Source organism: Magallana gigas, chromosome 4 (genome assembly GCF_963853765.1).
Source record: "Magallana gigas chromosome 4, xbMagGiga1.1, whole genome shotgun sequence".
NCBI classification, from domain to species: domain Eukaryota; kingdom Metazoa; phylum Mollusca; class Bivalvia; order Ostreida; family Ostreidae; genus Magallana; species Magallana gigas.
Window position 1 is genome coordinate 6,613,676 of NC_088856.1, and position 27,933 is coordinate 6,641,608.

At 33.5% G+C, this 27,933-nt stretch overlaps 1 protein-coding gene and 1 long non-coding RNA gene across 3 annotated transcripts; one reads left to right on the forward strand and one right to left on the reverse strand.

The window, feature by feature from the left end:
• Positions 1–1,078: 1,078 nt before the first annotated feature.
• Positions 1,079–15,325, forward strand: LOC105344454 (uncharacterized). Of its 2 annotated transcripts, XM_066081073.1 has the most exons (16): positions 1,079–2,112; positions 5,893–5,972; positions 7,234–7,348; positions 7,841–7,915; positions 8,289–8,377; positions 8,497–8,570; positions 8,744–8,820; positions 10,227–10,381; positions 11,341–11,418; positions 11,865–11,925; positions 12,232–12,292; positions 12,622–13,080; positions 13,730–13,827; positions 14,077–14,154; positions 14,247–14,381; positions 14,766–15,325. In XM_066081073.1, the coding sequence occupies exons 1-16, from the start codon at positions 1,621–1,623 to the stop codon at positions 14,907–14,909; spliced, it is 2,271 nt and encodes a 756-aa protein (XP_065937145.1). In that variant the 5' UTR covers positions 1,079–1,620; the 3' UTR covers positions 14,910–15,325. The 2 variants fall into 2 exon arrangements, with proteins under 2 accessions (XP_065937145.1, XP_011450543.3); XM_011452241.4 differs by lacking the exons at positions 1,079–2,112; positions 5,893–5,972 and adding an exon at positions 4,979–5,848.
• A 4,985-nt stretch (positions 15,326–20,310) lies between these two features.
• LOC136275123 (uncharacterized) lies at positions 20,311–25,437 on the reverse strand. Its single transcript, XR_010713630.1, has 3 exons — positions 24,658–25,437; positions 20,766–21,373; positions 20,311–20,520 (listed from the first exon to the last, which is right to left on the reverse strand). It is a non-coding gene; the product is annotated as an uncharacterized lncRNA (long non-coding RNA).
• Between the last annotated feature and the right edge of the window lie 2,496 nt (positions 25,438–27,933).

Below are 27,933 nucleotides of genomic sequence, written 5' to 3' on the forward strand. Positions count from 1 at the left end.
TGTATAAAACGACTATTAGGAAACTTTAGAGTTTGTAAGGTTCCAAGGTATAATGTGAATGAACTAAAGATGTACAGAAATCATTGAAGATTCACAAGTCAACTTTGTAATTTCAAAGAAAAAAAATGTTTGGAGGGAAGTAAAATCTGGCTTGGTTATTTTCGGAAATTTAATTAATATTAGCTACTATATTCCAATTACGTGCAAGTAATTTATTCATCAAATCACGAGACTATTGTTCATTTCCTTGAATATATTTCCTAATTTTTGGGAGTTGATTTTAATCAACTCTCCTATGCAGTTACTCTGGCAAACAGGAAGTGAAACAGTGTTTGGACCTTAGCACAAACCATCACTGCTGACAAGACTTAGTGCTCAAAATAATCAATAAATTCGATGTAATTTATTCAGAAGCGTTGTTTTCAAAGGAAACTTATCTATAAATACTTTGAAAAGAGTCAGATTTTAAATGGTACGAACTATTTAGATACTTTTTGTGGCCGTATGTATTCCTACGCCAGAGTTCAGAATTGCTTGCATACAATTATCTACAAATATTTTGATTAGTAACACATATAACGCATCGTAGAGTTTGATGGAGTTAATTTTCTCTTTAAATACTACACAACACGATTCAAATTGGGTTTTTGTCTAAAGCTAGGAATTCTTGTCGGAAAAACCCGATAATTCATATTAGAAAAAATGTGTGCAGTTATTAAAAAAGCTAGGAAACTACTTTCCATGCGAGATTACGTATCGTTGATTTTTAAATAAACACTAATCAATAAAATCAACTCCCGTCAGTACTTCAGTACTTTGAATTCTTTTTTAAATTTTAGCCACCAAGACCACCCTTATTTTAAATCAGTCACTGTCAACTTTTCTTACTTTGTTTTTACTGAGCTCAGTATTTATGTACTTTGCTGATAAGATTGCTTACAAATACCACACCAAGTAGGGCAATTTTAACTAGGGTGTCAAATCATCTCAATAAATGGAATAACATTTTCCCCTCGAAGGAGTCCAGATTGAAAAAGAATCACGTGGTTTTATATGAACAAGGGTTTATGTCAAATCTTTTCTAAGCCGATACATCTTGTAAACCGATAGTGTCATCGACATTGAGCGGCCAGTATTTGAGACAGGGCTTGAGATCAAAACTTTTTCTTGGTGAAAAAGAGGGTGGAGAAAGTTCAACATTCTATACAGCATCCGCTTTGATTGCAAATTAAAGCGCCCACAAGACTCTGAAGTGTCGCTGTAAAAACACGTGGTAATGAAGCCGTAACATTTAAGTAAAATCTCCAAGTGTTTGAATAAACAAAAGGGGATTAGTTTACATGTGCAGATACATAATTCTGTGATTTTTAAAGAAATGTAATTATTGACATGGACCTACATGGGAAGGCTTCGGCCGGATATGTATATTTTGATACGCGTTCTAGCAATAATTGGCAAACAGAGAGGGGAGAGGAAACATAATTAATTTTAATGGATTCATTTTAAAAGAAATGGCCGTCAGGCATTGTTTGCTTTGAAAGTATTGAGTTCAAAAATCTTCATAAAGCCTCTTTAACATCATAAGTGAAACATATTTACGCGAGTCTGGACTTCGTTATAATGGTGGTCGCACAGCCTATTGGTGATAAGGACACGGGGGCAAAAAACGGGAATATATTGAACAGTGTGAGCCAAAATCAAAACAGACAGAAGTCTGTAGATCAAAGGAAAGATAGGAGAAGTAAAAGTCACCCTCACGTTAGAGTCAGGCAAAAGTTACGGCACTGGACCGGGGGGGAAGGGGAGGAGGGACAAATTGGGTCGTGCTCACCTGTGGACACTATTCCCCGTCTACCGGTACTTCGACCAGAGAGTGATGACGTCATTAGAAGACGCCGAGTTCTGAGGAAATTCAGCACGTCTATCAGTATCTCCAAGAGATTTTGGAGCAGACTGAGCGAGGACCAGACGGAAGGTAACAGGATGGAACAATGGGCAAAACTCCGGACTTCGGTGTCCCTCGGGACCGTCATATCGAGGGCATTCGGTGACATTAAGGAGAAACGCCGACTGGTCATTAATCCCATCAAAGTGAAACAGGAAATCCGAAAGGTTAGATTCTGAAAGCTGTTTTACAGTAGCATTTATTTCTGAAAGGAAAATAAGGAAATGTAACAATTGTTACATTAAAGTTTTAACTTTCAGAGAATTTAAAACTATATGTAACAGTTTAAATTGTTGTAGATAGTTTTAAAATTCTCTGAATTTCAAAACTTTAATGTAACACAATATTCTTGCAAAGAATATCTTGCTTCTCTTAAAAATCATAAGATACTTCATATGAATTGTTATGAGTATAATGTTTTTTACTCGTAATGAAAAGGATAACATTGCGATGAATTTTATAAAAGTTTTTGTAATTATATTTTCAAAATTAAGAAAATCCACACTATTATGAAAGAGGTATTTTTACATCCTATAACAAAGCGAAAAGTTATTAGATCGCGGTTTTTGTCATAAGGTTAATGTAAAGTTACAGGTTGTCTGTCAGTTTTCAAAATTTGAATTAATGCATCAATGCACTGCAGTCGTAATGTAAAGAGCATTAACTGTAAATAAAATGAAGGCGACCTTTTAATGAAATTGTTAAATGTTTGAATAGAATTTCAAAAATCAATACCAATATGAGAAAGACCATGACATATATCGATTTGAATAATTAAACTGTCCTTATAAAGGGCGCGTTTAATGATTTATCAGGAGTTAATTTTTTCATGAAGAAAAACAGAAAAAAAAATGTCTGAAATTTTTATTTTGATATATTAATAAATTATTTTATATATCATTCATTATTTGGCATACGCGTTGTTTCTGTGTCTTATGACAAAAATATAAACTATGTAATATGTACTTTTAACTGAAATTTTAGAAAGAGTCCAAATAAAAATAAAAACTTTAGAAAATGTATGCGTATTCTTTATCGCTAAGTGCAGAACAACATGAAATAATATGTTTTATTTAAAAAAGATTGCGCCTTGATTATCATGTAACCGGTGTCCGAAATTCCGAGAGATTTGGTTCCATCGACCCGCTGTTATTTCCCTGACACATCCAATCCAGTTAATGCTTCCTTGATCTTGAACAAATAGAGCTCACCAACCATTGGCCGGGTCCGTCTTTTTAAGAAAATATGTTATTTGTAAAGTCATGGAATAGGATTTAAAAGACATTCTAAAACTATGCCTAGGTTCGACTAGGTGTACATTGATCATGATACCTGGCGATTGTACCTTGTATATGACAAGAGGGTAGATATAATATATCGTGGTAAATATGATATCTCCTTAAAAGTATGTAATTTAATGTCGCAAAATTGAAATGACAAGTTGATGTTTGCCCAATAATTAGATCGACCTAACTCAAATGCATGCTTGGTATACTCAGAAATTGACCTGTCCTTGCTTAAGAGTTGTTCAATGTTTTAAATAGTTATATATAATTAATTGAAGAGTTTGAAACCTTCCAGTGCGCTTCGTGACTTCCTTAATGAATTTTTACCATCTATTTTTAAATGTCCTTAATATTTATTGGAACTTTAAGTGCATCTTAAGTGTATCCTGTATGTGAATGTATTCTTCTATGAGGCATATTACGTCAGTTTTAAAATAACTCCAAATTTATACCCAAACCTATTGTTTATGCTGTATAGAAAGCACTCAGGTAGAACATATGGTGTATAGCATAACGGTCACGTGAGTAATGATACATGTACGTTATAAAAGTGACGCTTTTAGCTTCGCTTGGAATTAACTCATGTTTAAATAGGGAAGACAATGAACGTGACATATAGTTCTGTAAAATCATTAAGTAACCTAGGATCCCTTCTGATTAATTGGGACAAAGGCGACAATAGCACGGTTATGACTGAACCGTTATAGCCATGTATCGGAATTCTGTGTTTACTTGTCGTGAGAAACCACCAGTTTAGGTCCATACATAGCAATATCTGATGCCTTTGTGTTGACACTGGCAGATAACGCCGACATTGCAGAACGTCCATCTGCCGGGTCCAAACAAACGGACAAATCCTAGAGGTCAATTGGTACAGTACAATGTCACGTGACATCAACACAAACAACTAGCATGTGTTTTGTTGATGCACGTACAAGATCATAAGAGTTTGCTAGGTCAAACGAAAGGAAGCATGTATAAACAATACCTTGCAGTTTAGCAGGCATTCAAAAAATAGCGACGCACAATAATAAAGTAGATGCCAAAATTTATAATAAATATTACTGTTGCTTTACTTTTGTCCATCCACCTTACCAGAACCACATTTGAGCTCAATTGCCTTTGGGAGGAGTGGATGTTCGCAGCCATTTTTAGACTTTGTTTATCTTCTTGAGAAGAAGAACTCTATATAAAGATATAAGAAATCATTCAATTTTAAAGCTAAAATATCTGGATTTTTTCCGTCACAAAATTATAGTTTTCGACCAAAGTTATGGTATTTAAATTTTAAGTTATCCTTATGGGTAATTTGTTTACCATCAAGCGCTTAAATAATCTGAAGAATATGTACCGCAATTATGCTGTTGCAAATATCTTTTTTCATCATGTATCGCACTATAACTGAACATTAAATAACATTGTACGGTCACTTACACTGCAGTAGGTCGTATCTGGTAATTACTGTTTGTATATATAGATCTGTTGACCTTCTTCGTTTCACGTGAATCCACCAGCGCAATTTGTCTATTCATTGCTAGCAATGCAAGTTCATTAGATCGAAAATTTAAAACCCTTTTTCTTCAAATACATGCGTCAGAATTATCTCATTAGTGGAAACATTTTAGCAATTTCGTTGTCGTCTGCCGCCGATTTTCCCTTTAATGCTTTTGTGTATCTCTCAAAGCCATGTAGGTGAGTACAAAAGCTTCCCGTGTTTAGAACAATGGCTGACATTGATTTCTATAGCATTAGAATGAACCAGAGGGTTATCACAAGTATCATCTTTATATTTACCAAAAAAAACCGAAAAACCAATAGAGGTTTCTTTCCAGTCACAAGCTCGACATGGTTTTGTGTTTTCACCTGTTCTCTGCGATATCCCTGTCTTTTACGATCGCAATAAGCTGACAAAAAATGCTTTTAAGAGAGGATTTAGTGATCTTATGTTGTAGAGTGTAACTGTTTTAAGTTGTCAAAGGATAAAGAGATATATTGGACATTTCCTTTTGCTGATTAAATAAACCAAGTGTTTTAATGTATGTTTAATCGATTATAAAAAGTAATCAGATTGTCGGTTCAAAATGGAGAGTAACAAAAGATTCTATTCAGAATACTCCTCAAAAACCCTCAATAAACGACATAGGAAGCATTTTGGAGTTAATCGAAGTTTAAGTTTGGATAGTTCAAAAGAAAGTCGAGAGAAGAAAATATATGACACATACAAAAAGGAATTAATTGACCAGAGGAAGAGGGAGCTTCTAGTTGGAAAAACAAAGTTACCTGCGATTTCTAACGAAACATCTCTTCATCGTTTGGAAAGTGTAAAAGAAGAGCGGGAAATGTCTCGCTCGCAGTCGTCTGCAGCCGCCGAATCTCGTGGCGGCTCGCCCGACCGGAAACGCGTACAGGCTGCAATGGCTGTGAAAATAGTGTCTTCCCAATTCAAACGACTCCTCTCCAGAAAGGCTAATACTGCGAAACTGTTGAAACGACACACGTATCCTAAACTATACCATAGCAACAGCTACCGAGACGCTCACCGTAAAGATATCTCGTTCAAGAGTATAGCTCGGACCGTGATCATTACTCTCAGATGGTACCGACTTCATAACTTCAGGTGAGATATTGGTGTGTAATTGTTCCTTTGGTGGTTCTTTTCAGAAACAACTGTATTCACTCTTTCGATTTGTTGGGCGGCTAACAATTACTTTTTCCCGTTTGGCCAAAGCACATAGTCTCAGGTAAGAGAAAACTACAGTCTCAGGTAAGAGAAAACTACAGTCTCAGGTAAGAGAAAACTACAGTCTCAGGTAAGAGAAAACTATCCCCTATAAGACAAGAGAGAAACAAACCATATTTCAGGATTTAGTTTTTTGTGCATATACTTATTTAGAATCAATTTTAACATCCCAAAATGTCTCTTTTGGCTTATTACATTTGAGTAGTAGAAAATCTTATTCATAGTGGCCACTGGTGATTAAAATATTGTAGATATGGTGAAGCTCTGTTTGCATTGATGCAATTTAGTTTTTCCTACTTGGAAATGTTCAAAAGACATTAAAGGGACTTGGACACGATTTAAGCTCAAAATTTTCAAAATTTATTTTTTCAATTTTTAAATCTACAATTGTTAATATGGATATTTCTATGCTTTGACAAATTTTGAAGGTCAAATATTGAGTAAAAAGCGAATTACAGAGGTTAGAATTCTTTGTTTTGTAAACAAAGCTTGAGTCCTATTAATGTTTAAATATTTGTTGTATTGGTATAAGTTTCAATCTAATGTTGCTGTTTGTTGTGATGAAATTATTTATGAACACATAGAATCAGTCTATCTTGTTTCCACAAGTTATTTTGATAAAGAAATGACATTTTCTTTACTTTACAGTATTTGTAAACAAATATAAGACTCGAGCTTTGTTTACATTACAACGACTTCTTTCCTCTGTATCTCGCTTGTAACATGACTTCTAACATTCAAACTTTGGTGAATCATTCAAAATAAAAAAAGTAAACTATTTTATACATAGAAATCAAAAATAAAATTTTCATCTGAAATCGTGTCCAGGTCCCTTTAAAGTTAAATATCAGTTTCTCGATGTCTATCATATGGAGAATATATTTGGCTCATATCGCCGAATACTCTGATGACGTAACTTTGAAAATTTAAACACATTCGTTCTAATCATGAAAGTACACTTGAGAGTCCTGGAACTTGTTAAAACAGTTTAGTTTAAATAATATTTCAAAATAAAATAGGATCCGACAGTAGGAATAGCCTATGTTTGTCCTCTTCTTAAAAAGGACTTAGTTTGTTTTCAGTGAGCTGCATCAGATATAATTGGAAAATTAAGGGTTTCACTAGCTAAGATTTGATGATATCCTCCATGCTCCGTTCGAGCACTCTCTTTTGCAAAATTAGCTTTCGACATGTATTGCTATGCCAGGTTTACAGCAAGCTATGACAGTATGTAGTTAGTTACATCGTTGATATCACTCCAGATTTCGAGAAGACGATGACGACATATCCCCGTACATCAAAGGTCTGACCTTCCACGACTACGACAACCAGCCCGACCTCATGTTTGACAAGTCACAGTACAAGGCCAAGAAATCGGTGAGTGGGTCGTCTCGCCCCTGTAGGAACTGAGTCTGTCTCCCGTGAGTGGGTCCTCTCGCCGGAGTCTGTCTCCTAAGATATCAACTTCTATCTAGCATTGAGAATCTACTTAGAAACATATTAGAACCATTTTAACAAGAGGTTGGACTTTGGGGTAGTTGTGTCAAACAGCAATGTGACAAAGGCGCGTCTATTTTATTGCTGGCCACTCTTTGAAATCAACAAGATTTGTCTGGTTTTTGAGCTAAGACTACGCAATCGGTGCATATTTCACATGACACCGCGTTATTTTTAACTTGTTTGACGCAAGAGATAGATAGCTACGTCCAATCGAAAGTCCACGGTCTTGTTAAAATGGTCCTATTGAGGTTGATTGCACACAGCTGAACTTCTTTAATATCTAGAATATATCGTTCAGTAAAAACTAATTTGTTTATTTTTGGCATTTCCCATTCGTTCACATATAAACAGTACAATTATGTTTTGAAGATCCGGGTACCAGAAGAGACAAAACGAATCCTTTGTAAACCGCCTTCACAACGCACGGAGCAAGAGCTGTACTCGGTAATGATAAAAGCATTCTATAAATAATGGAACCCCAGGACTACGATTTTCAACTCAATTCAATTCTTTATTCACTCAAGACCAGTTCACTAGTATAAGAGGTTCATCAGAAGTTTATACAAATGAACAAAAAACGGGCAAGGTTCACAAGTACAGTAATAGTAATAAAGATTTTTAAAAAGTTGAGAAGTACAATATAGTAGGTTGTATAGGTTTGATTTGGGAAGGGCAGACTTTTTCGAAAAAAAATTTAAATAATTTTTAACAATATTTAGTTTTAGTTTTTTAAATCACAAGTATTAATCAGCTCGTTACATTTTATGCATGTTATATTTCGTATTTTTATTTACGTTTTCTTCCTCAAACGCTCAAGGCTTTGCTGACCCTTCGTAACATTGAGGCTTTTGCTGCCTACCCTAACAGAATGCAGAAAATGATTGTCGCGGTGGGGCAATATGAAAGGTGAGTACGTATGACGTCATTCAGAGTCACTGTGGCGTACCACGTGATCGGACGGGCACCTGTTCTGTTGGTATACTTGTGAGTTTTTTTACTTATGTCTGTACTTTCTGTGTCTCTAGGTTTGAAGCTAAAAGAATAGTTGTACGACAAGGACATCCGGGCTCTTCCTATTATTTCATGCTTTCTGGTGCAGGTGAGTTATTATTATATATTACTGAATCATTAAACTGTAAAAATTTGAAATAAAATTGTCTTGAGAATTGACAGTGCACACACGTAAAAAATACAAAGATTTTGTAACCAGTTTTGCACCGATATACATGTATCAGGGACTTTAATATAATTGCCGTTTTTTTTATTGTTTAGCTGTAGTAATGGTTATGGATAATCCAAATTCATATGCCCGCCCAATCAAACACCTGGAAAAGGGAATGGACTTTGGTGTAAGTAGTAATTGTTTTCTAGTGTCTACCATTATATCATCAAAAGGAATAATGATAAATGCTGTTGTAGAGGGAAAATTATGAATATATTGCAGAACAAGGAATCCGTGCTTTGGCCTCCATTTCATATTGTTATGTTAAACTCTATAACCTAAAAAGTTTTAAAACGTGTGTATTGTTTAAATGTTATCATTTGGGGATTAAGGTTCTGCACACTATTGAGAACGATATCGATCGTTCGCTTTTACTGGAACTGTATGCAAAATGTTGACATATATGTAGATCTTATAATTGAGTTTTTCCATTAACATAAGTTGCAATTTGGATTTAAATATTTGAAAAACGTTTACCAAGCAGTAATGAACTCAATTATTAAATCTAGTTAAGTTGGCATTCAAACGCAAATAATACGTTGTTTGATTTATTTCTCAATTCCTGCAATTTTATTTTTTCGCCATTTACTTGTATATAAAACTTATTCTACGGACTCACTCAAGGACATTGATATACAAAAGTATAATCGTTTACAAGAATTACATGTCCGATTAAATAATGTTGTTTTATGCTGTTTTTGCAACTGAGAACACTTCAGTCATATTAACCCTTAACACAGAATTACAAGCTTACAAGTTTATTCAATGGGGCTTATAGAGAAGGATTGTTTAGCAAATTCTCCGCCCTCCTCGAGATTCTCAATGATACTTGATCAGTATTAGCGGACAGAGTGTGCATTCACGTCTCTCAGTTCCGTCCAAATATAGCCCTGGCGTGAAGTTCCGTTCTTCAGTCAGTGTCCTCTATTGACACATACCTTGTATATTTTCTTTTTTCTAAAAGATGGTTTGAAGTTCACTTTAAATTTTCAGGTCTCTGTATATGATATGAGAATAGTTATCAATTTCTAATATTCTTGGTATTCCCTATTAGTTTTGACAATTAACATGTAAATACACATTTACAGGAAATATGTAATCGGTCTTGTGGTGTACATCTAATGACATCTATGTCATAAAATCAACTTTATGCATTTAACTTCCGTTATTTTGTTCTGATTTATGTATATTAACATATATCAAGACATGACTGATAATCTAAGAAAGTATAATGTCTACAAAATACATACTACTATTTTGAAAAAAGGAACTTAGTTTTATACTTTAGAATTTAGATACTTCCAAGGTCAGGGAACCAAAATGGCTGCGAGTATCAATGATGAAAGGGTAGATTTGGTTTCATTTTACAGAATAAGATTTGGCACAACCACGCTTTATTTTTTTTTAACAACCATTGAGAAACAAAACGTGTTGACATCATTACTTATGACGTCATCACAGTGTAAGATCAACAATTTATTAGGTTGGTGATACCCAAGGGATACATATAATCTCATTCTTCTGTATTTTTAGGAGATAGCGTTGACTCTAAACATTAGACGACAGGGGACTATCATAACCAAAGAGCCGTGCGAGCTTATGAGTATCGGCAGACGAGACTACCAACGAATTTTCATGGCGGGAGGTGTTCGGAGCATTAATGACCCGGATCAGGAGAAATTCCTCAGGTCTCGTATTGGCATTGGGGATTAGATTTGACCGCATTAGGCGGCCTCTGAAGGAGACTCTTATAATAGAAGATCTGTAGATGTTTTAATTCAGAGAATACACATTTAAAAGATCTTCTCTTAAATATGTAGGGTATCAAAACAAACTCTGATTTGGTAGTGTTTGTTCAGTTACGCTGAGTTTTTATTTTGCGGGGTTTCAAATTGCCGTGTGTATTGTGTTCGTGAAAATACATTAACGTAAGATTTAAAAGTGGACGTAATCGTTAACATTTATTCGTCAAATCGTTTCTGAAAATAAATTTAGATGTTGCTTACTTAAGTAGAGTAAAAGCTGTCCAGGTAAAGACACATGTACTTATTGTATCAGAGATTTAATTTTCACCAAATTTGTTACATATATTTTGACCTATATTTTGTTAAATCTTGTAGGTTTACTTAAAGAAATGAATGATAAGCAATGTGATCTACATACCTTTAATTTGAAATGTAACATCGTAAAGAAAATATTTTCCCAATTTTTTGCGAGAATTTGCATATTTTCAAGCAAATGTCATCCAAAAACACTGACCATAGACATGAAATACAAATCATTTTTAACAAAGATTTATCAATTCAAGCTTCATAAATAACAGAAAAAATTACATTTAATGTTACTTCTAATGTCACATATCCAGTGCAATTCGATGAAACAAATTGATTTTATTAAGGATATAACTTGTCAAATCTACATAATAATAAAACAACTTTGCTATACTAGTACTTTACAAAATTGACTCCAATTATAGATTGTCATTTTGATTTTCAAGTTGTGTTGAAATTAAGTAGGTCGAACATACTATACAATTTCATTGTTACAAATGCATCTCATGCAATTTACAATTTTAAAACAATTTTATCTGTCATTGTTTTGTTACTATTAATTTGATAAAGATGTACATTCATTTACTGTTGAACAGGAGTCTGCCATTTCTACGAAACTGGCCAATACAACTGTTGGAGGGTGCAGGGGACAAAACCCACTTCCTCTTTTTTAAGTAAGACTTTTCTTCCATGCTTGCATAATTTTCATATTTTGTCATTAGATATTTTAATGTCTGAAACTTTAACAAAACTCTTTTCAAAGTTAACGGAATACTTATGTTTTAGGCTATTATCATGCAATTAATATTAACATTTTAAGCAAAAGTTATAGATATTTTATCGCATTAAAAGTCCCTTATTGATATCGCAAAACAGCATACCGTATCTCGTTTCAGACAAATAGGACTGTAAGGTGTAAATTGAAACGTGATTTTTAGTATTTTTTGTTGTTGAATGTTTTTTGTCTCACATCTAAATACTACACTAACTTAATATTATTAGCTACTACATAATCCTGAAAAGAGAAATAACTCTAGCGAAATGTCATCAAAATACCTAAATAAATAATAGAATGATCGAATAAATTCAATAATGTAACCTTTATATTCATGTCTTTTAGGAGCGGGGCCACAATAGTCAAGGAGACCAGTCTGTCCCCGTGGCTTGTGATTGTCAAATCGGTGAGTGAAGACCCCCCCCCCCCCCTTACACACACAAAAAAATCATCATCAAAACCTTCCAAAATTAACAGTAACAAAAGCTGGGATTCAGTTTTCTTTTTTGTCTTGAAAACATGCGCGATTACTTATCTTACAAACAAAATATACAATGCAATTAGATACTACTCGTCATTGAGTAATTATTCCTAAAATTAATCAAATCATTTGTAAATTTCTTGTCGATAATCAATTTATCACCTACTAGATCATAATATTCTTTTTAGTATTTAAGTCTTAAATTACTGTGCTCGGTTTTTTTTTTACTAGGGAAGCATCAGTATATTGAAGAAGTTGAAAAGAGTGCTACCTTTTGAATGGAAACGAAAAAGTAAGAGATAAAATTCCTAATTACAGTCGAATCAATTTAAACTTAAAATTTATGGGTGTTTGTCTTCTCCCTGTAAAGAATATTTTACTGCATGAAAACAAAATCTTTAAACTTTATATAGTTATAGTTTGCAATTTAAAATAAGGATGATGCTCAGTCAGAGTTAAATAAATTAAACATTTGGTTCGAATATTTCTGATTAATGTCGGGAGAGGCCAATAATACTTGTGGTAAGTTCATGTTGCTACACCAGCTTCATTCATTATTATTCACAAAGTATATATACCGAATTCACGTTTATTGAACAACTTGTAATTTTTACTTTGCAGAAGAAATTAAGTTTGTTCCAGAAAAAGAGAAACGCGACAACTACAACAAACGCCTCGTGCTACGACGTCACATCCTGACGGAACTCAAGATCCCCCTTAAAGGAAACACGGTAGACGACGAGGACAATCAGTTTGAGGATTATCCCGGCAAATACAGGATATTTATACATCCGGGGGAGGAACCGGAAACTGTGACGTCAGAGACGGTCACGCCCCTGGCGGATAGATTACCAGACATTAAGGAAAATAACGCCAAGACAAATTCATTTCAAAATATACAGAAGAAACTTTTACCCCGACTCTCCGAGGATACCGAGGGGGAAGTAGACACGGGAGATAACCCTTTGTTCTCAAATCTGGATAGCACAGAAAGTCATCCTGTGTTTCCCTTGGAAAGAGAGGAGACGTCATTTGACATTCTCGCGCCTCTGCCAAAAAAGAAAGCACATGAGAAAAATGGTTAGTTCCCCATCATAGAATCTGTTCTTCTCGCATATTTGGATCACGATTTCTTGAAATATTGTTCTTAGAAATGTATATGGCCAAAACTCAAAGAAGATGAGCTAATAAGATGCTCATTAGTTGAGTCTTAAAATTCTGTTTTTAGAATTCATGTTTTACGTTTTAATTTATTTTTAGATATCATAATAGAATTTTGCAAAAGAACATTTTCTAACTATTGTCGGTTTTAATATAAAAAAAACATGAAGGAAAACAAACATAAGTTTTTGTGGTATCGCACCTTCAACCTATTTCCACATTTTAATTACGTATTGGTGTATTGAGCCAATCCTGTCGCAAAGTTAACAAAGTGCGTTATTTAACTGCTATACGGGACTAGTCACTACTTTACAAACTTGTTTCATTTACCTATAATGTCCTTTACTGTTAGGATATTAAATTATATTTCTTATGCATATAAAGTGGGTCATCACTCTATGTTTTTATTCATTGACATTGATCGATTTGTTTTGTTAAAAATATGTACACATCGTTTGGAACGAATTTTAAAAGACTGATCACATTTCTTCATGGTTTGATATTTATCAGCATATTTTTCCATATAAATCTGATTTACTTTTATATCTATTTTCTTAATCATTGATAGGAAACCGCCGGGAAAGTATCATGGAGAGAGAGCGGGAGATGATGGGGTTCGAGGAGAAAACTCGGACTGTCCAGGATGATCTCGATAACATTGCCAAGGTTGGGGAATATTACAAGCTTACAATTTATATTATATATATAAAACGTTCAAATAGAAATGTGATTTCTTACTTTAAACTGAAATGTGGTTCCTAACCCCATCGAAAATTTGGAATATATTTACATGTTTTACATAGTTTAATTAGAAATTATTTCAAGTAAAAAAAATCTTTTAATTCTTACTTACAGATAAAAATGGTGTGAAAAGTTAAATTTTCATAATTATCATTATTTTGTTGATTTCTTTAGGATCCTGATGAATATACATTGGCCGACTTGGACCCTGAATTCGTTAGAGTTCAAACATTAATCAAAGGACAGGTTTTTGTAAGTTTCTATTGTATGCTTAGAAATAAATGGAGCCTTCAAACTTGACATTCAAACTCCAGGCAGTACATTTAGTGTTACTTTGGTTGTAGGGGTTATCGGACCTTATACTGGAGCAGAAGACCAACTTTAGTATCGTTAGTAATGGAGCTGACGTCATACTTATAGACCAACAGTTTTATCTGAAGCATGCACCGGAAAAACTTATCTCCAAAATGAGGCAAGAGGTGTGTCACTTTGTCGTAAAATGTAAAAAAAAAAAATAGTATTTTAAATGGGGAATGTTTACATTGCTAGATTTGTAAAGTCTTTGTTCACAGACTTGAGGAAGCTGGATGCTCAATAAATTATCTACCGTCAAATCTACCGCAAAATTTTAAATATTTAAATATTTTTGTCTTTAATTTTGTTATTGATTTCATCAAGAATAATTGAAAAAGATTAAATTATCCTAATACAGAGTTCTTCGTCCCGGGGGAATTAATGTAATCCAAAATGGCAACGACTTTCCAACTCTTTTAAACAGTTTATAATTGATCCTTCATTTATCGCATATCTATCGTCTGTGTACGTGTTTCACGACTTGATATCGAGGCTTACTTCCGTTCTAGCTTTGTCCCTACCCCACTGATGACGACTTACAGACCCGTCTACAGCAGACCATTGATTGGGACGCCTACCGAACGGACACCATGTCCAACACGCTCCAGTTCCTGCAGACCAGACGACAGTTACGTCACTCACTCAAAGTCTAACGCATCTGCATATATGAATATCTCAATCAAAGTCTAACTCATATGCTTATGACGTCACTCGATCAAAGTCTAACTCATTTGTATATGAATTAATGAAAGTCTAACTCATCTACATAGGAATGTTTCAATCAAAGTCTAACTCATCTGCATATGAATGCCTCAATCAAAGTCTTAACTCATCTGCATTTGACGTCACTCATAATCTACCACATCTGCATATACGTCACTTCTCATTCAATTTTCCCTCTACCATTAGAACTTGATCACTCGATCAGCATGTAACTTCATAAATTGTGCAGGGAACCTTGTGGAGTTATCTATTTTGAATTATATTACAAAGTGAAAACAGGGTCATTGTGGAAAAATGACAAAAATTAAATCGGAGAGAGAGAGGAGGGAGGAAGAGAGAGGGGGGGGGGGGAGATCGAGAGAGAGAGAGAGAGAGAGAGAGAGAGAGAGAATACTGATCATTTAGTAAATTAACCTTGTAATTATGTTTGTTTTCTTTTCTTTTTTGTTCATATTTAGTACTCATATTCTTTGTCCGAAAAAATATTTTAAGCAAAGTTATGTTTTTCTACAGAAATGTAGATATCGTAATTTTACGATGTGATAATGAAATGTGCCAAAACGGATGTAATGCTATCTTTAATAAAGTTGTAAAATATTTTTAAAAGATTTTATTTGTTTTTAATATACAACATGCATATCATATATTTCAATATATCTCTTTGAACACAAGTCGTTCTCACTGTGGCGTATAACGTATGCATTGTGAAATGCAACAGTTGCATGCAGTCAGCATAAAAAACTATCTTACTATTCATAAATATCGTTATACAGCTATTGAGGCGGTAAAGGCCACTTCCATACCGGTATTGTGAATTTCTTCCTTTTAATAAAAAACAACTGTGTGGTTTACCTTTCAATATACATGTAAACAATAAGAATTAACTGTGTGTGTTTACTTTACAATCTAGATGTCTCATCCTATAGTCCAAGGGGTCACATGTGAGTTATAAGTTTGAAACCCGTTAAGGTTTTAAAAATTTTTGCATATAATTTTTAGTTTTTTATTTGTCGAATATCGTAGGCATACGATTTTAAAAATTACGTGTTGAATACTAGCAATATACATATAGTAAATACAGTATGACATAATTTCACCCACGTTGGTATCTTTAAGTGTCTCTTGGATACTGTTTATAAAGGGCAAACTTTTTACGTACGTTGTACAGAAAGTTGGAATGTCTTCTAAAAAATCTAAAGTTTTTTTTCCAATTTCGAAATAATTCTCTATTGTCAAGGTTTATGGAAATCTTTGCAACAGTGAATTGAACCCTCAACAAAGATAAAAGTGATGCTGATTCATACAGTGCTAGGAAATGTGTATTCATGTAAATCAGGTGTGCGGTTTTTTCTTCTGCTTATTTGGGCTAAAACAAAAAGATCTAGATTAACATTTGTGACCAAACAGGTACTGTTTTAAATAACACACTGTGTGAGATATATTTGAGAACTTCAAATAATTGCCTGCCAGCAAACGAACGGAAGAGATTCTGTGTGCAAAAGACGTTAGGAGTGAGATAAAATAAATATTATCCACTGAAGCACTGTGCATGGGTAAAGCATGTAGTCTTTGAAACCATATACAGTGCGATAACAACATGCAGATATGGAATATAGTTTGCAGAAAAAAAACCCTCGTCTGTATTATAAATGGTTATGAACTTCCATTGTGTCGACACCTAGACTGATTGGAAAGAGTTTAAAAATTTTCAGAAGTAAACATATCCATCACGCAGATGATAACGATAAATGATATATGTACATGTACCCTTGATATGGTTTTTTTTCAGCCACATTTATTCTTTGACAATTCGACCACGATCTTGAATACCCTTAACAAGAATACATATCGCACACTCTCTCTTTTTTTAATTAATTTTACTCCAAAATTGAATGTGTTCTTGCAAAACATATACCCGAAACAAAAATATTCTGTGTTTTTAATAATACTAGTATCGAGTATCCTGTTCAAATATGCATATCTTGAATATTTAATTTATAATTACAAAAGATTTTTTTTTCAATACTCCACATCTCCAGATACTTCTGTGGTATTGATCCCTTCGATCCCTTTGAAGAAAAATAAAGAACGGATTAAAGCTTTATCGTGAAGCAGGATAATTATTTCCAAATTCTGCTTCCATCAGCAAAAAAATTCAAAGAACTTATTCTCTTTAGAACAAGTCTCATGAAATTCCAGTTGACTGGTATATTCATTTAATTTGCTTTAGAATGTTAATTTTTGTGATTGGAGACCCGGATAATCAGAGGCTTGAAATGCAAAGGGATGCCGGAGTTACTGAGTCCACGAGTATTGATCTATAGACTATACATTCAATATATATTCTCTTTTCAATTTATTTTTCCATGCTTCAAATTAAAAACTTTCGCAAGTAAAGGACTATTGAACAATTGCTGATTATTTTTCTAATTTCGAAGCAAAGATCGATAACAATGGGGCATATAACGCCTCTGTGATTCGACAGCTCAGACGCCAGAGAAATCATACATTCCTAATGAAGAACAAAACAATAGAGCCATCCTGATCTCCACCCAGCGTACATCAAAGGGTCCTACAAACAAATATGACTACGAAAACAGCTTCAATTTAGGTAGCGACTTATCGGTTTAGATGGTTCAGAGAACTCTTTACTACTTGTTAACATCTAGATAAGATGTTAATTTACATTTACTTCTCTAGATTTACATCTGGATAGAGCCTGTAATAAGCCTGAGGAGAGAAAAAATGAAAATATATATAATAGAAATGACGATTCTAAGATGTCACGTAAATAACCCCATTCCAAAATTAAATACATTTCTTTTTAAATTTCAATTCATTTCTTATAGCAATAACATATTGTATATTCTTGTTTTTGTTTTGTATTGTTTTGTTTTGTTTTTGTTTTTTGTTGTTTTTTGTTTTGTTTTGTTTTTTTTTGGTTTTTTGGGGGTTTTTTGTTTTGTTTTGTTGTTTTTTTTTGGGGGGGGGTTGTTGTTGTTGTTTTTGTTGTTTGTTTGTTTTTTTTTTTGCAGAAATAAGTTTTCCTTATTAAATTAACATGCAAGCTAGAAAATTTAAAGCAAATAAAAAAATATTTGACTGTTTCTTACATAGAACTTGATCATTAATTTAGAGAAAACACGGGTTGTGAAATACTGAACCCATGTTATTTAGATCAATACCACTGTTAAATAGGTTACCATTGATACTAGTAAACTAAAACGGGTAAAGAGTACTTTGAAATTCTCTTTCAAATTTTTAAAATCTTTAAAAAAGTCAAAGAAGATGTGAAAATTGTAAAATTGTTCAGACAAACATTACAAAAAATGTTATATATAAATTGTGTACAAATTCACTCCAACCATTGTATTTTGGAAATCGTAAGCTATGCACGTTATTAAATTGCAAAGCCGAAAATGTTTTGTAAAAAAAAACAGAAAAAGAGTACGGAAAAAATGTCTGAGAATTATTCAAATAACCCGAAACTGTGCAGAGCTACATATATACAGAATCCTATTTAAAGATCGCCCTCGTTTCTCTGAATGGTAACGACCAATGCAGATAGACGTTCTACGGGAAACCATATAAGCAACGCGCGCCTAATTGAACGAAGTCAAAGGCGATGTTCCCACTGATGGTATCAAATATTGTGCAAGCAGAACGTGAAAGCCTTTAAATGTATGTGTCCTCCTCGTCATGGCAAGGTTTTCCTTCGTGGTCACCAACCAGTGACAAGACAGAAGACACCCCCACCATCGTAATACTTAACGGAGGTGGGGTTATTTTGTAAAATGTTTGACAAAATAATAATCATTCAACGTTATGCAAGTCCTTTCATAATTCATTTTTACGATATCACTAAATAATAGATATACAAATATTAATATAAATATTTATTACATTTATAAACCAAACATTTCAAGGGGTAAATAAAAAATGGCAGTTATATTTCAATATTCGCTACCGTCAGAGTGTAAACATTTCTGTGTAGGCCAATAACTGAGTTTTATTACCCTAGTAATTAATTTCTAATTCTACGAATTAATTGTAAAAACCCCACTCCATTTTCTTTTCACATATTGCAACAATCCGTACATAATTTCCTATGATGTGAACGGCCAAAACATTAACTAATTTCACAAAAAGCGACGTACGCTATCCTTAATACTCTATAGCAGTTAATGTCCTGTCGAATTTCCAAACGCTAATGAAAATCTCCACATGACATTGCCCAGTCTTTCAAATGAACTCTTTTTTTCGATAGGAAAGCACCAATCTAATATGGCTTTCTATAAAACCAGCAAGTGTGAAAATTTCTCGCACTTAATCAACCGCGTTCCCATAACGACCATGCGATGCCATCCGGCAAAACATGGTAATCTCGTTTGGAAATGGAAATCTGGAATTAATTCCTTGAATAAAAGGGACTTCTATTGTCACTTTAAAAAGGATTTCTTAAAGAAGGAAGAAATATGTTATAAATCTTAGTGTAACTGACTATGCTCCACTGAATATCAAGAAATGACCAATTAAATTTAGCAAAATGGTTGATGTAACTTTAAAAACTATAGTTTAAAAAATACTTTATTTCTTTTCGTGTCAAAAATATAATGGTACTCCCTACTTCGCTCTTATATAAATAGTGCCTGTTTGGGAGGGTAACAGTTGAAATTGACACCCCGAGAAAACCATTGTCAACCGACGCGAAGCGGAGGTTGACAATGGTTTTCGAGGGGTGTCAATTTCAACTGTTATCCTCCCAAACAGGCACTATTTATTTTGTTATACTGAATGTCTTTTTTAAAATTTTTAAGAAAATTTTACTGCTTTTATATAGGAATAACGTGAATTCTACAGCGAACCGTACGCGCATAATTTTCGCGCATGTAACATTTTTTAATGTTACCCGTTGCCAAGTGCGTTGCTAACGCTGAGGGTAATAGTAAATATTATAAACTGCGTATTAACCAATCAGATTTCAGTATTTAACATGAAAGTATAACAAAAAAACTTACTGCATATTACACTTACCACGAAACACTTTTGAGAGCGCGTCGCTGATTGGCTGTAGCTTTTGGTTGATGATTTTGCTGTTAACAAGTCTCCTTCAATCTTTGATTGTTGCTCGATAGCCACGCTTTTTAGAGATGGCTTTCTGAGCAACAATCAAAAGGTGAGGAGACATATATTACTATTCTCGTTGATGTGTCTCTGATCCCTTCATCTCTTGTTGCCTGACATTGCGGATCGCCTTCATTCTAAAATAAAACAATTTATCTCACGCATTTTTTAACAATTTATATATTTTCATCCATAATATTGGTTTATAAAACATAACATTTTAACCACAAAACATCAAAAGGCGAGAATTTTTCATGATGAATAATTTTTTTTAGCGAAAGTCAATTTGTCAATTGCTCCTTGTAACAGCTTGTGGCCCGCGACATCTTTTATTGTGGGAGAGACGTGTGCCATAATAAATGAAAGAAAATCCCAGCAGTCTCTATTGAAGCACGTTCAGGGTTTGATCTCTGACACCTGGATAAAATATTCATAAAATGTACAGCTTGAAGTAAAATATCAACACCTCTGAGGAAATAAAACACGAGTTCTATAAAACACGACTTTTTTAATTGCACCTTGTTAACTTTTAAACTTCTCAGTTGCTATAGAATAGGTCTTTATTCTATCAAATGGAAAACAAGTAGAAAGAGTTAAAACAATACTCCTTCAGGAGTGTGTTTTAATCTGTTTGCAATCAGTCCGATTAGAACCTAGCTTACCGTCTAAGATATCTTTCAAGCACCTGTTTTGGGATAAGTTCGAGTCTAGTTACAGAATCTTTCCAACAAAGTGAAGCAAGCCCGGTGCACTAGCGATGCCAATACTATAATCTTGATGGGTCCTTCTTTCCATCGGATAGCTTGCACTTGGCTCAAAACAGGTGCGCGGTGCCGGGTTCTCGTCGCCGGGATCTAGCAGCCTCCTCCGAAGTCCTCCACTTAACCTATGGTCCAGCCAATGGCCTAAGCCCTCCCTCCCCGTCTCACTGACTCTATACCAACACATGTCGCAACTGGAATTTTGTATATCAATAATAAGATTTATTTTCCACGGCCCTCCTTTTTTTCTTTCTCCCCTCTCTGCTGCCTCTTACCATATGAATACGGTCCAGATCGATTACGTCTTTTCAGCAGGAGCAAGAATTCATTTTCTTTAATCCAGCACACTTTCTTGCTTCGACTGTTACAATATTCTCTGAAATCGTTGTCCTTTTGTGAACTTAGGCTACCTGTAGGGACCTTAGAGTCTTGTTAGACAGAGGGGTCAATCCCTCGTATTGATTAAGATATAAACCTCCCCAGTTCATCCAGAAATCAATCTAGCACATCTACAAATAAATACATCTCTGTATTAACGAACAACATGCTGAATATAATCTATCGTTTTCTTGCTATTCACCATAATTGCTAATTGCTTAAAAGCAAATGAACATCTCAAGAGGGTAAAACTATTTTCAATGATAACGGTGTTTGTTTAAAAGATGAATGATAAAAGTTGAAAGTAATCTTTTATTTCGTTATAGGTTTATCTGCTGATCCAGGAAGAGGTATTTATATGAACCTTCATGAAATGTGTGAATTAAAATAATATTCTTAAATGATCAAAAATACATGTACCTTAATATGATGTTTTGGGGGTTTGAAAATAGGAATATTAGAATTCTTCTTTATCTCAACGCAACCTCCAACACAAAGGTTTTGTACCTTAAGAAGAACGTCTCATACACGTGTGTGCTTTTTGTTAGACATGCATTCATATAAGTACTGATTAACATAATAATGGCCACCATCGATATAACTGCAGTCTTAGGCCCCGGGAGGACCCAACTGATTCTATTAAGCATTTGTCCGAGGAAGATTAGTTCGATCAAGCACGGCTCACTGCATTTGTTCATCTGTTCCAAACACAGAAAAGACGTGGCTTTAGCCTCGTTTTTTCTCTCGGCCCAACGTTTCTAATTATTTCTGTCCTTGGTTTCTGAGAACGTTCACTTCGGCAAAGAATAATTTCGTGTATGGCCATTGTTGCGATGTAACAGGCATGCTGTCTCATCATATTTCCAGGCTCGTGCTTAGATACAAGCTGTTCCCAGGGGGACGGGGTCAATCTATAAATAACTGGTCTGTGTTGAATGAAAAACTTACATGTATTCAAACAAAATAAGAAACAAGATACATATAGATGTGTTTTATTTATGTTCTTTATACTCAACAGACATGGAAAAGCTTTTAGAATTATTTAAAATCCAGATATGTTGCCAAAGTTAATGAATAAACGTTAACGAAACATGAAGATGCATTTACAACCAATGCCAATTCATCATTTAAAAAATACATGTAGTTTAATTGCAACATGGTTTAATATTTTCTAAACAATAGTGTTAAAACATGAATACCATAAACGCAGGTATTAAAATCATGTGCAAATTAGACACACATGCATTACAAACTATTGATCCCTTTTCAAACTGCATTTGAGAATTTTGATTTTTTGCTACTTTCAACGTTACATAAACCGATCAACGTAACAATGTCGGTTATAGTTATATGTTCAAGAATATCAATTAGCCATTGCATATAAATTACATTTTTGTAACCATTTTAAAAATGTACTTGCTTGCCCTATCCTGTCCTATCTCATCTTTTCATTGTAAGGTAGGGAAATTATTTTTTTCAGCTTTGCGGGAATCAAATAAAACTTCAAAAATGCAAACATTTATTAAAAATTCATATTCTTCTGTTGTTACTAATTTGTTCATAAATAAACAAATTAATTATAACAATTCGCCTCCTCCTATATATAAAATTTGGTGTTTGTTATGGGGTTGGGTTTTTTAAATACTTGATGTTCAACTTCCAGATATGATAAATTACACGCAAATGGTTTGTTTATCTATTTGTTTAAAATTTCAATTTATTTCATTTATTTTAATTATATTAAGAAATTAAGAATTTTTTTAAAATACATCGATATCTAAATTATTCAATATTTTAAAAAGTTGAAACTGATAAAAATACCCGATGTTTAATTGAATACAAGAGAAGATATTTACTCATGACGACTGTTTATTTCCGACAGTTTAGTCCGAAAATATTTTCAAAGATTTGATTTAAATGTGGGAAGTTTTTTTTTTAATTTAATTTTTAATAGTACAAATATTTTTAAACCTGTTGACAAAGCTCAGGGAAATTAATGGCTGAATAGGAGGAAAACAACTTTCGTATGCCCGTTTAAAAATCAATTAATAATGTGTCGGGGCGGGCGTCTATTTCATAAGATAACGAGATCTCATGTTGATCCAGACAGTTTAGAAATCAACAATAACGGGGTAAAAAAAATCATTTTGCAGCATCTTAAATAATATTTTTTTAAAAGCTGGTGTTATATTCAAATCAACAAATGATTTATGAACATACCTTCTTCAACTTGAGCATTTAGAGATATTATTTTTTATTCATTCTAAGTTATTGCACAGAATAGAACAAAATGCTTTCCTTAACATTTAAAGGACAAACTAAATCAGACAAATTGACTGAGAAACTAAGACCTTCAAAGGGATTTAAAGAAACACACGTATTAACACCCCAAACCCCGAAAAAGAAAAATTAATGTTGCATATAGCCAGCAATCTGTAATATGCATTGGTTCTCCATCTGTTACTATATAGCTCCATAGGATAAAAACTCGCTCATTACCCCCGGCGCCTATGGGTGATGCATCAGTATGGATTTTAACCCAACCTCTTATCTGGTTCCCTTTTTTCTCTCAATTAATATCTAAACTTGACGATTCATTAGAGGCAATTACTATAACACCATCATTAGGACCGGGGGCGATTTACGCTGAATGTATCTAAACTCTGCGCTGATCCCAGTAACGGCCTTTGAAGCATACAGCGCACGTTACATAAGTCAGAATAAATAAATTCTTCATTAACCTATAAACTACACGTTTATATTCGTTTCTACTACGAAACGAGATGATTGTGTAATGTTCGGCGTTTTACTACGCCCGAATGCGCTGCAAACTTCATCAATATCATGCACTTGGATCACTTTTATTCTACAATTGGGCAAATCGATATGTAGATATACATGCACAAATATAAGTTGTCGTCTTGCAGACCAAGATTATACAAGCGACATGTCATGCGTAACAGGAGGGAGTTTTTACGATAGATCTAAATGGTTCTGCTTTTTAAACTCATCCAGGTGAAGATGTTTATCGAATTATTAATGCGATTTCTCATAATTTGCTGACTATTTCATTCGATATACCATTCAGATACAAGCAAAAATATCTTTCAATAAACCATGCTTCAAATCTTTTCCATTAAAAATATATTAATTTTCAAACAAGCCCCAGCCAAGTAATGAGATAAGGCGTGTACAACCATTGATTGAAAATACTACATACAACTTTTAAAATGGTTTCCTTAACCAGCTTATGTACAAATCAAGTTTTTTTTCCCATCAAACTGAGATTTTATTTAAGTATAGAATTGAAGCAACATAGTTTCTACAACAATGACTTGCAATATCATGCAAAAAGACAAAAATATCACAAACCCTAAAACAGAACGAGGACATTATAGGAACCGGACAAACTTACCTTCGATTTCATACCAATGGCGTCGAGAAAGGTCGAGAGAAGAACGATTTCCTTGTCACTGACCACAGAGGCGGCGATGAAGAGTGAGTTGGGGGGAGAGGGGTTCTTGTCCTCAGACGAACTCCACTCAGTCGTGTAGTAATGCTGACTCTACGGGCGCTGATGGTTGCGATGGGGGAGAATCGATCCAAGACAGATATTGAACTAGCGCTGATCCGTAAAGCGGAGTCTGAAAATACAATTAACTCAGATACAAACAAACAGGGTAATGCATGGGCCAGGACATAGCTTCCTTAATGAAAAGCTTTATTTCATGTCGGGGGCAGAACCTTCCTCACTTGTAAGGGCTTACTCTGAGCAAAGGAGAGAAAAAATGTTATCCTAAAGGAATTTTAAGGGGATGTTTATTCCATAAGTTAAGGTTTCTTTTTATTCACAATTGGCAACAATAACTTTCTTCATCAAAGGATTTTTTGTAGACTAAATAAAGGTGTTAAAGTTATCGTGCATATTTAAACAGTGAAAGAGGACATAAAGTATATATGATAACAGCGCAGTGACAAATTTGTGAACGCGAATGACATTGAGTAGATACGAATGGAGAAGTTTGAGGAGTGGGAGAAATCATTAGATACATGTATTTAGCCAATCAGCGGCCTTTTTACATCACTAGCGTACATTAGCCAATGATTGTGATTTCACTTGCAATTGGGTAGGCAATGTTTTATCATAATGAAATTTTTATGTTTATAGCCAATGAGTCGCCACAACGTGGTATTTCTCGATAACAATGGTATTCATATATTATCAAAAAGCTCACTAAGTACATCTATGTAAAATGGATTTGGTAATATAATGGTCACAATTAACAGAAGAGCAAAATAAAAAAAAATTAAAAAAAAGAAAATATTTTTCAAAGAAAGATATCGCCAATATATGTCTTTTGGTGTTTTGTTTTTTCTTTCCTTTTGTTTTTAATTTTACAAAAAATAAGAGTTATAATGTCTTTTATGATTTGATGATCTATTTTTCACAGTAATTTTCAAACTTGTAAAAATTTGAATAACAAAATACGCCAGAACAGACAAAAGGTAGGATTATTTTCTACACATGCACGCATTGTTATAATGCATGTGTATAATTAGTGGATTGGTTTTTTTCGTTTTTTGCGGTGTTTTCTGGAATTAATCAAAAATTTATGAGATAATAGTGACCAAAATTCGAGATCAAAATAATACGTTATACTTGTATTCATCTTTCTAAAATTGGAAAATAAAGATAAAAAATACATATTTCAAAACACAAATTACATGAACATAGAACATTAAATTCAATTAAAAATACTACTGCAGTTTTTTTTTTATTATATGTAATGCTTTGACCAAGCAAGGAAATAACATTTAGTATAATGGTTTATAAACATCACTAGTCCTTTTTAAATATAAAAAATATAAATGTGGCATTTAACACCAATGTGCACCAAGTAAATTCAGTATTTCATTCCAGTGTGTTTGAATGTTTGTTTTTCATTTTTTTAATCATTTATATATATATATATATATATATATATATATATATATATATATATATATAAAATAATTTTGTTTTACTTTGATTACAAACTTTTGTATATAATTCACTGAGTTTAAACATTAAACATTACTCTTTAGAATAAGGTAAAATTCATAAGGCACCTAATCAATCTTTAAAAAGCTGATAGATGAGAGCAATTAAAAACTTCAAAGTCAATGAAATTAATCTATATGGAGAGGATGTTAATGAAAAAAAAATACAATTTGACACTACTGTTGATTTCTTTCAGGCTGAAATATTGATATAATTTATTTCTATTTTAACTTTTATCTTTGCAGTAATGCATTTAATAGTTAGTTTATATTTTGCTTGATATTTCCTAAATGATATACTCCAATTCGCAACGAAACAAGGTTTTTTTTAAAAATAAATGACGAATACTTATAAATTAATGAAATTATTCAGGAACATCATTTACTACAGCCCCTCCAGACATATCCTGTTACCTGTCCTTTCCGAGATATGTTGTATATTTTATTTGATAAAATGAAATATATCGGAAAGGACCTAACCATGTACGATAAACACAATCGATGCAATACTGATATTAGTCAATGATCTTAATTTAATTTACACTAAACATTCAAACATTTATTTTTTTTAAATCGTGTAACATTCCAATATTAATGTTGGTAATGCAGGCACTTTTGATTAAAAGTTTGAAATAAAAATGCCCATACTTGTTGGTCCTCCGAAAAAAATAAACTTTCACAAGAGTGGGAGAAAAAAAGGAAAGAGAGAAAAATCAATACCACACCAAAGGTGTTATAAAATTGAAAGTTTTAAGCCAATAAAACCGGTCTTGTCCGGGGCATTGATGCGAGGAGGGGAATGACGGTTTCACACGTCTGGGTGCACCCTTCATCTGGGCTGCCAAATCACCCATACATATCCAATCGGCATCCGCGATGAAAACCACCGCCGATCAAAAGATCAGCAGAACGTATTGCTACTCCAGGGGCCTCTGTTTGCTCGTCACCTAGAGAACCTAACACAAGTTTCCCCGATTATTTTTTCTTTTCTTTTCTTTTTTTAAATCTTTTTCTTTACTTGTAAAAAAGGAAATTATTGCACGACATTGAATACAAGGAAGAAAAGATAATTCGAACTCAATATGGAATGATTTTTAATAAATATCTTTGATAAGGTCTGCATTTGCAGCTGTACGGATTCCCCGCCTGTGCAGATTTGAAAGCACACAATGCAATGCTATTCTCCATGTTATTGGTTTGTTGAATGCGTTGGGTTTCGCTCTTTTAACTATTCTTTTCTTCAATTAAAATAGAAATGCATTAATATTTTTTTCTATTTATCAGAAAATAGTAACTTATTACGTAGAGCAGAGGGAGGCGAATTGAGAATGTGCGTTTATATATATATATATATATATATATATATATATATATAATGTCTCAAACTCATAACCGCCTTTTGCCAAAATACAACGTCTGCGTTTACAAAACTGGATATTCATAGAACGCTATAATAAGCACAGTATCTATCGATGTTTCAATCGAAAATCACTCTATATTAAATTACACTGTAAACACTTTTTGCATGTCAAATTTTAGATTGCACCCAAAATACATTTATTTTAATCCCTTTTATTCAATGGGTGCATGGGTAAAATGTGTTTGCTCTCTCCCTACAAGTATTAGACAATTTAAATTACAGAAAAAATTA